The sequence below is a fragment of the Tiliqua scincoides genome, chromosome 9 (assembly GCF_035046505.1).
Source record: "Tiliqua scincoides isolate rTilSci1 chromosome 9, rTilSci1.hap2, whole genome shotgun sequence".
In the NCBI taxonomy this organism is placed as follows: Eukaryota; Metazoa; Chordata; class Lepidosauria; order Squamata; family Scincidae; genus Tiliqua; species Tiliqua scincoides.
In genome coordinates, this window is record NC_089829.1 from 10056442 (window position 1) to 10066260 (window position 9819).

A 9819-nucleotide genomic window follows, 5' to 3' on the forward strand; every position below is an offset into this window, starting at 1 on the left:
CTAGTCTTTTACCACTCCATTCCCTTCTTCTTTTTCAAATTCAGGGAACAGGCAGATGAGGTGCTGGGGAGCAGTAGCATACCAAGGTCATTTGGTACCCACAGCCCATAAATTTTTGACACCCACCTATGACTACAACATTATTTCTAGTATTCACAACATGAAGTGAATAATAATAATAATAATAATAATATTAATAATAATAATAATAATAATAATAATAATAATAATAATAATAATAATAATAATAATAATAATAATAATAATAATAATAGTAATGGCCAGAGAAAAAGCACAGGCAGTGAACATTTCATTTATTGAACTTTGTATATACAGTATATATAATATTTAGGGGTGCTCAATAGGTGGATCGCGATCTACCGGTAGATCGTGAGGCAAAATGAGTAGATCGCGGAGCCCTGTCTCTCCAGACTGTTAATATGTCAGTTTCGTCTAGTGACTAGACAAAACTGACATATTTAGCTGACACTAAACTGACACTGAAACTGACACTTTAGCTGCTCTTCAGGCATGCAGCAACAAAACTGAGGAAACTGACTAGACTCTAGTCAGTTTCATCAGTTTCCTGGCGCTGCATGCAGGAAGAGCAGGAGCTAAAGTGGGTGGCAGCGGGAGGGGGAGCTGGGCTGCACTGGACTGAGGCGCTTCCTGGGGCTCTGTAGCGGAAGGGGGGAGGGGCGGGAGTTCGAGTTGGAGTCGCTCTGATGGCGGTTGCCGCGGGAGGCCCCGAGTGACCCTCCCCTTCCCTTCCAGTCAGGTCCGGCCCAGCCCAGCCCAGCCATGCCCAGCCCAGCCGCCCCTGTAGGAGCCCAGAGGTAAGTGCTGTGGCTGCTGCCGCTCTCGGTTGGAGCTGACAGGTGAGACGATCCCCCTGGCCCCACCCGCCGCTGCAGGAGGAGAGCCTGTGGGAGCAGTGTCTCCCCCACCTGCCGCCTGCATGCGCAGCCCTTCTCCATGGAAATGGGGAAGCCCCCCGCCCCTTCCGAGGAGGACCTGCAACGCCTCCCTCTCCCTGCTGGTCTCGGGGCGCAGCCACAAAGAGTTTGGGGGGGCGGGGAGTGGGGAGCTCCTCCCCCCCCGTAGTGCAGCAAGGCTGTTCATGTGCCTCTTGGGGGGACCTGTGGCTGCCCCAGTATGTGGGGTGGGGAGAGAGGAGAGGCCTCCCGTGTGCTTCCTGAAGCATCTGGTGGGCCACTGTGGGGCACAGGAAGCTGGACTTGGTGGGCCTCCTCTGACCTGGTCCAGCAGGGGCTCTATACATCAAAGGGGATATCTGTCAGATGCTTCCTTCCCCCCTGGTAGATCTCCGGGCCTTGCTGGGTTTCAAAGTAGTTCTTGAGCCAAAAAAGTGTGAGCACCCCTGTAATATATATACTAACTTTGTAAGTTTGTATACTTATTTGTATATTTATATATAACTTTGTATGTATAATCATACCACCTGAAATACTTGTACATTTAAAAGAAATAAGTTTTCTTCTTGAAAAAGAAGTTTAAACATCTTGAGGAAGCCTCTCAGGTATCTCCCTGCAGCCTGGCACCTAGGGCTGCCCGTTCATTCACCCCCCATTCACCCTCTTTGTATGCCACTACTGGAGAGACAGATGAAAGTGAGCAGAGGAAGGTACCCTCTTCCTCTGGGATGGGGACTGACTGGTGCCACACTTGCATCTACATTCAAAAAAATCACCAGAAACCACAACTTAAAAAGGTGGGTGAATAACATAGATAACACTGGATTAGAGCAGGTTGGCATAGAGGTCCCCTGGATTCCTTGCCACAACTAATGGCTTAAGACAGGGGTGTCAATCATAAGGCCCAGGGGCCGGATGCAACCCATGGAAGCTTTTTATGCAGCCCTTGGGTTCTCAGCTGCTGAGCAGTGCTGAGGTGTTCCTGCTGAAAGGGAAGCCCACATGAAAATTGGACTTTCCCATATCTTGAAAATATGATCAAGATTTGCGTATTTTCTCTTCTGTCATTTGCAGCTAAGTAGTTCCTAAGTGAGAAAAAGTGCTTATTTTTGGTTATGACCTGTTTAAATGACATCTCTTCCTACCTAATGACATCACTTCCGCCCCTCAGCAAGCTCTCTGTATGAAACGAGTTTGACACCCCTGGCTTAAGATCTTTGGGAAGAACCTTGAATATCTATGTTGCAATGGACAATACGCAGTTGTCTGTGTTCCGTTGATTCTCGTGTGGTGCTCCTATGAGATCTGTAAGATCTTCCAAGACAAGTTTGGCTCACTTGTCTAAAGAACTGGTGCAGGCCCAACATGTGGTGCGTTGCCACCTCCCAGTCCTCGATTCTTGTCCTGTGACAGTTCTTTCTGCAGATGGAGAGAGTGACTCCCAGCGCATCATTGGAGGTCATATTGTTGCACCCCAGACGTCCAAGTACCTGGTGTCTCTGAAGAGGAACACGGGCTATCATTTCTGTGGGGGGGCACTGGTCAGCCGGAGCTGGGTCCTGACCGCAGCACACTGCAAAACTGGGTAAGGAACCAGGGGACCTTCCAGAATGCCTGGGGTCTAGCTAGGTTCTTCTGCCATCTTGGAAGGATGAATGGGATGGTGAGGAACCCAACCCTGCCTAACGCCCCATACAGCGATGCAGCCGTGTCAACAGGCTTTCTGGATGCAAAGGCCTCCTTGAGATATGGGAACATTTGTTCTTTTGCCCCACAGTAAGCCCTTGCCAACCCACTGAGTCTACTTGGATCTGTGCCAGCTACATAGCTATATATATTGCTAGCACAAATCTGAGTGGACCCAGGAAGGCGGATTGAGGCCAGGAAGGGGGATAGGATATCGGCAGTGCTGCTGCAGCCAATAGCTCCCTGCCCTTGATCTGCCCTCCTCCCCACCCCAGTCTCCTCCCCACCCCTTCCCTTCTTCACCTGCTCCCTATGCCGACACTGGGGATCTTTCCCTGTCACTGGGTATTGGGGATCCTTCCCTGTCAACTGGTTTGTGGACCTGGCTGTTTGCAGCAGTGACCAGGCCACACTGAATGGCTTGTCGCCTTTTGTGACTGCCATAAAGTATCCTATGGTGTTGGAACACTAGTTCGGGCAGCTTAAGGCCTATTAGGATGGGACCACAAGGCTACAATCCTATACACACTTCCCTGGGAGTAAGCCCCATTGAATCCATTGTATCCAGTGTATTTGGTCACCCTGCATGGTTACAAATGGTGCTTGTCTAGTTTCTTATGGCCAATCCACACTTCCTTTTCTAGGGACTCCTTACAGTCTGTTAGTATTATGACAGAGCAATTGTATTAGCAAGGCACTTTCTCTGTTGCCTCTTCTGTTTTTAAAAAAAAGAAGTAAAGGGAATAAATTAACCACTGGCTGTCAAGGTTTTGAAAAGGAGGTTACTACAGCACCCAGTTTTAGGAACTCCTGAGATATGTCAACTCTTATTGCTGTGGCAGACCCAGAATACTGAGAGTGTTCACGTGCTCTCACCTTTTCTCTGACTTATCCTTCAGAATCAATCAGATGCTGATCGTAGCTGGGGAATATTCGCTCTCCACTTTTGAAGGCACAGAGCAGGTGTTCCGGCCGGCTCGCATGGTGGTCCACCCAGACTACAGTGTCACGTCGAAAAATGCTGACATCATGCTGATTAAGGTAACTGAACTTTCCATTCTTGGGGAAGGAGAGCAGGGGGCTCAGGGCTTGAAGGAAGGGTCGGAGCTGGGGTCAGTGAGGGCATGCCTTTGGCATCATTTCCATTGAAAGGCATAAAAGAGAACAGAGAATGCTGCTGCCTACTGAGTCTGACTCTTGCTGTGTCTAGCTTAATACCATCTGCGGTGATTGGCAGCAGCCACCCAGATGGCTGTAAAACTAGTCCAAGTAGTCCTAGGCATCAAGATTTGTACCTAGGACCTTCTGTCTTGCCAAGCAAGGGATCCCACGACTGAACTATGGTTTGCCACCTTTTGTGTGGATCCAGACCTGGACCTGTGGCAGTGGCTGCCTCCACCACCACCCCCTCTCCCCCAAAGCAGAGAAGAGCCAAAGAGGAAGCCTGGGAAGGAGAAGGGTGGCCTGGATGGGTCCAAGAGCTCCTGGAACCTGGCAGTGCACTGATGCCGTTTGACCTTCCCTGGCAGCACACTAGCAGCTGTCTCTGCCAGTCCTCCTCCCGCCTCTCCTCAAAAAGAAAGAGGAAAATGGAGTGGAAGAGGAAGTGTGGAGGAGAGCAGAATGCTGAGCTAAATCATTCTGCTCTACTTGTGTCTTCCAGGCAGAGGAGGTGCCCTTGCCTGTAGCAATTGCCTCCATCACTTCCAAGGATGGGCTGCTCCTGACGGTGGTGGTGATCTAGAAAAGGGGTGTGAAGCTCATTTCATACAGCAGGCCAAATAGCATTCCTGGTGCCTGCTGAGGGCCAGAAGTGAAATCATGAAGCAGGAAGTGATGTCACTAAGTGGATGATGGCCAGAAATAAGCACTCATAATAGAAAGAGAATAACATAATAGAAACTCCCCGGCCCCTGGGGGATGACACAGGAGTGGAGGGGCAGAAAAGGAGATTGTGGAAGCAGGGATGGGGCTAATGGACGATTGCAGAGAGAGAGAGGGAGCAGGGGTGGAAACTCATAATAGAAGAGAAATACACACAAATTTTGATAATTTAGAAACTCAATAATTTAGATAATTATCTAACTTTAGAAAATTAGAAAATTATCTAATTTTCTAACATAATAGAAACTCATAATAGAAGAGATCTATTCTATGCTTGGGATCATTAGGAAGGGTATTGAGAACAAAACGGCTAGTATTATAATGCTGTTGTACAAATCTATGGTAAGGCCACACCTGGAGTATTGTGTCCAGTTCTGGTCGCCGCATCTCAAAAAAGAACATAGTGGAAATGGGAAAGGTGCAAAAGAGAGCGACTAAGATGATTACGGGGCTGGGGCACCTTCCTTATGAGGAAAGGCTACGGCGTTTGGGCCTCTTCAGCCTAGAAAAGAGACGCCTGAGGGGGGACATGATTGAGATACACAAAATTATGCAGGGGATGGACAGAGTGGATAGGGAGATGCTCTTTACACTCTCACATAATACCAGAACCAGGGGACATCCACTAAAATTGAGTGTTGGGCGGGTTAGGACAGACAAAAGAAAACATTTCTTTACTCAGCGTGTGGTTGGTCTGTGGAACTCCTTGCCACGGGATGTGGTGATGGCGACTGGCCTGGACACCTTTAAAAGGGAATTGGACAAGTTTCTGGAGGAAAAATCCATTATGTACAAGCCATGATGTGTATGCGCAACCTCCTGATTTTAGAAATGGGTTATGTCAGAATGCCAGATGCAAGGGAGGGCACCAGGATGAGGTCTCTTGTTATCTGGTGTGCTCCCTGGGGCATTTGGTGGACCGCTGTGAGATACAGGAAGCTGGACTAGATGGGCCTATGGCCTGATCCAGTGGGGCTGTTCTTATGTTCTTATGTTCTTAAGAGAAAAACACACAAATTTTGAACATATTTTCAAGATACGTGGGAGCCCAATTATCACACAGGCTGCCCTTTCAGCAGTGCCGCTTCTGCAGACGCCACTCTTGGATACAGCAGATCACTCATGACCCACCCTGCCTGCCTTGGCATCTCTCCACAGCTGAACAGGCCGGTGGCTTACAGCGCCTTTGTCTCCATCGTGCCTCTCCCCAAGCAAGGAGCGTCTGTAAGGGATGGCCGCTTCTGCCAAGTCTCCGGCTGGGGCTATACCACTCCCATCGGGGGAAGGACCTCGGACACCCTGCGCAGTGTGCATCTGCCCATCATTTCAACATGGAAGTGCAACAGCTCAGCCTCCTATTCTGGATACATCACCAAGAATATGATCTGCGCCGGGTTCAGCACCGGGGGGAAAGATGCATGCCAGGTATCAGCCAGCCTCTTTCATTTAGCAGAGAAAATACTTTAAGTCTAAAGCATTTGTAGAGGATGAATTCTTGCCAGGGCTGGTCTAAGATCTCCCAGTACCTGAGGTGGTGCACCAAGAGCTACCCCATTCTTATCCAGAGTAGGGACTGCTGTTCCTACTCCTCCTATCACTCTCTGGGTTTTAAAAGGAAGAGGGGAATAGATCCGAAGAGGAATTGTGTAGGAAAAGAGCATGGGGGGGGACGACACAGCATCAGGGACACTCTCCGCCACACCTTCCTCTTCTGCAATGTTCCATTTTTCCATTTTGAATCCAGGTGTGTGTGTGGTGGAAGAGGGACACGCGTGGGCAGTGCAGACACGCAATGCCTGGCAGTTAGTGATAACCTCCCATTCCAGGTCATAAAAAGTAATACAGTTTATTAATGTTGGAAAAAGAGGTCTAAATCAAGCAGAGTCATATAACGAAAGACTCTTTTGTCTGATCATCCCCCCCCCCCAGTTTGCTGCTAAAAATAAAACAGGAGCAGAGGCAGTAAAAGTGTTTCAAAGAAAAAATACTTTCCTTACAGTTTAAAGCATCTACATCTCTTTTGAAGGGCACGTCTTTACCTTTGGACAGGGCATCATAGAGTTATTCCCTAGGCATGGATGCATGAAACTCATAGTATGGCTGGATTCCATGCTGGCTGACAGAGCTCATGGAGTGAGGTCTTGCATGCTGCAAGATGGGGGGGGGGGAGCGAGAGAGCAAGCCAAGCAGGGGCACATCCCACAGGTCAAAGAGGTCAAGAGTAAAACTGTGAAAAAGGCAGACTCTGAGTCATCTGCCTCCTGGACAGTCTCACCCCAGTGTCCTGTGGGGTGGCATTGCACCTACTTCCAAACAATTAAAAGCCCAGATAAATAAGCAAATGAAAGAAACAGGAAGGGGATGCAGATGATCAAAAACCACATGGCATAGATCAAAAAGAAAGCAGGGCTGTCCCCACAAAAGGGGTTGGCAATTTTGGCACAGAGCTGAAAAGGCTAGCAGAGAACTAAACAAAACAGATAACCAGATATTACTCACCTGTAGTTACTTGCATTGCCTGAAAGAAAAGGGGGAAGGGGTCTGGCTCCTGCGCTCCTTTGAGGAGTAGGTGAGCTCTTTCATTGATGTGGCACCTCACTGAATCAACCAGAAGCGAAATCTAGAGTTTTGTGTGTGCTCTTAAAAATCCTGGGTTTGCTGATGCTGCAGGGTGATCCATTTGGAGGAGTGGAGCCCACCAGAGCTTACCTAGTCCTTACCTTACCTGGCTGCCCAATCAGTGGGCACATGCCAATCTCAGCAGACAGATAGGCCAGCATCTTTTGTATCAGAGAACTCCAGACATGAAAACAGCAGATCTGCATAGTACGTACTTGCCTGGGATGCCAGGAGGTCCTTCTATAACAATACTGGATTCAACATAGGCTTACTGCAGGAAGATGCTTCTGCTACTTTAAGGATGCTGTGACATCACAGAAGTCTATTCAGGGAGGAGTTAGAAAGGTTCAAAAATAGGGGGAAAGAAGCAAAAAAAAAAAAAAGCACAATTTTTTTTTGCCACAGGTGGGATGAGGAGCAGTAGAAGTAAACTGGCAGAGCTGGGTGAGTAATAAGCAACTCCTGCCAATTTAGCACCTGAGTCAGTTGCCTCAGTTGGCTTCATGTACAGGCCAGCCCAGCTTGAAACAGGAAAATCCTTTCAAGAGTATCTTCTGAAAGATGTGTGTTGGGTCTCTGCTTGAAGACCTCCAACGACAGAGAACCAAGCCTTTAGTACTGAGTGTCCCTTAGTTCCATTGCCGAGCTGCTTTTACTGAAGAATTTCTTCCTGATAGTCCACCAAAATCTCCCCTCCTGCAGCTCTGTTGGACTTCTCTAGGCTGAAGCCCATTAGATCAGGATATCTGCAGCATTCTAGGAGATGTTTTGTTGTTAACTTGAGCCGTAATCATTGGCACTCTTTTCTTCCTTCCCTTCCACCAGGGGGACTCTGGTGGGCCGCTGGTCTGTGAAGGACGTGTGTTTGGCATCGTCTCCTGGGGGCACAGCTGTGCTAGTCCCAGGTACCCGGGGGTCTACACGGCAGTTGCTAACTTTCAGAAATGGATTTACAAGACCATCTTCATGAAGTGATTGCTCTTCCCAGTCCTGATGCCCACATCTGATGACCAGATCACTTTTCTGGGCGGGGGGCGGGGCGGGGAGGTCATAGCAGTCTGATTCCGTTGCTCTGGGTTTGTTTCCGTGAATTACCTTTTCCTCTAAATAAGGACAGATAGATGCTGGGGGTGCTTTTTCTGTCTGTGGCCTTGCCCATCCTCTCTTTTGGCCTTCATTTCTCATTAGGTCTCTGCCCATGACAACCTACAGCCCTACCAGGGCCTATCCAAGATCTCCTAGCACCTGACGCTGCAGTCCTTGCAAGACACTGCTCACCACTCCTCCTCTTCCTTCTTCTCTTGCTGCCCGCATTTGAAAAGGAAGACGGGAAGTTAACAGAAGGGGACATGAATCAGACACTCTAGCCCACCACTCTCTTCTCCTCCACACTTCCTCATCCACTCCAATCTGCTCTTCTGATTTGAATCCAGGAAGCAGAAAGAGCAGCATAGGTGGGCAGATGGAGGTGGTAGTGAACTGTGGTTGGGCTGATCCTGAATACTGCCACCCTCTGCCAAACCAAGATCTTCTACTCCCTAAGACAACTCCTGCCATTCTCCTTTGCTGTCTCCTATCCTTGAAACTCTCCCCGCCCCTTGTCTGGAGTGCCTTGGCTTTTCCCCATCAACTGCACTTCCAGCTGTAACTGAGCTTTGGCACATATAAAGGAATCTACCCACAATCTTTGCTCCCTCTCTCTCTTGATGCCCCACTATTGCCTTGGGAGCCAGAACTTGTTTGCTACTATGTAACTTGTACACTAAGGGTGCAGGAGGTCACAAGCAAACTTGTACCCATGTCTAGCTTGGGGTCGTACGTATGTCATCGGGTTTTGCTTGTGCAGTTCCAAGCCCAATAAAATAACCACGAAAGCTTCTTAAGTCCACTGGCGTCAGGTCACTGGCGTCCACCATTCCTCCACCTTCTGCTTCCTGGATTTGAGGAGGTTCATTCCATTTCCTACAGAGACCAGAGTCAGCAGCTCACAAGCAGCCATTGTTCTCCAGTTGTTGCTCTCTAGCAGCCAGTATTCAGCGGCAGACTGCCTCAGTCTTGCCTATAGTCCATCATGAGCATTGCTCAGAGCTACTATTGGCTACATTACCCTTTCAAGAAAGCTGGAATCCTGTCAGTCAGGAACTGGGTAGGGTGAGAAGAGACTGAGTCACCAATCACCTGATTGATTCTAGCTTTCCCAGCAGTGTAAGCTTCTGCATATCTAATCAGAAATAAGAGGCATTGAGTTCACTGGGTCTTACTCTTAGGTAAGTGTGTCTAGGGCTGCAGCTTTAAAGAGTTATACAAGGCACATGCAGTCACACAATTAGATTGGAGGCTTGTAAGGTCAGCGCTTGTCTCAACTTCTGCACCAGGAATGTGGGTTTTTTCAAAGAGAAGCAGCTTGGAAAAGAGCCAACCCCATCATTCAGCAGATCATGTGGGAGTGGGTGGTTGCTGAAAAAGCAGGCAGGCCGGAGCATTAATGGAACCAGATTTGAGCTTCGGGAGCCAGCAAAGTGACAGAAAATGAGACCATTGATTAGCTCAAAAGACAGCGGAGAGGTGGCAAAACACATCTCCCAGGAACAGGATGTTCCTTCAGTCAGATAAGAAAAAGCTGACATTCTCTTCCCTGATGTGCAGGGTTGGCTCAGTCTACTTCCAGACACGATGAAGTTCTATGATCAGGGGG

The 9819-nt window shown here is 48.6% G+C and overlaps 1 protein-coding gene across 1 annotated transcript; it reads left to right on the forward strand.

The window, feature by feature from the left end:
* Positions 1 to 801: 801 nt before the first annotated feature.
* On the forward strand, positions 802 to 8099 carry LOC136660296 (trypsin-3-like). Its single transcript, XM_066637422.1, has 5 exons — positions 802 to 836; positions 2239 to 2520; positions 3521 to 3662; positions 5664 to 5930; positions 7950 to 8099. The coding sequence occupies exons 1-5, from the start codon at positions 802 to 804 to the stop codon at positions 8097 to 8099; spliced, it is 876 nt and encodes a 291-aa protein (XP_066493519.1).
* The last annotated feature ends 1720 nt before the right edge of the window (positions 8100 to 9819 follow it).

Excerpts from the sequence above, each read along its gene's own strand:
- LOC136660296 (XM_066637422.1), top strand. The coding sequence starts at position 802 with ATGCCCAGCCCAGCCGCCCCTGTAGGAGCCCAGAG. Across the intron at positions 2,521-3,520 it reads GCAGCACACTGCAAAACTGG|AATCAATCAGATGCTGATCG; the intron begins GTAAGGAACCAG and ends CTTATCCTTCAG. Across the intron at positions 5,931-7,949 it reads GGGGGAAAGATGCATGCCAG|GGGGACTCTGGTGGGCCGCT; the intron begins GTATCAGCCAGC and ends CCCTTCCACCAG.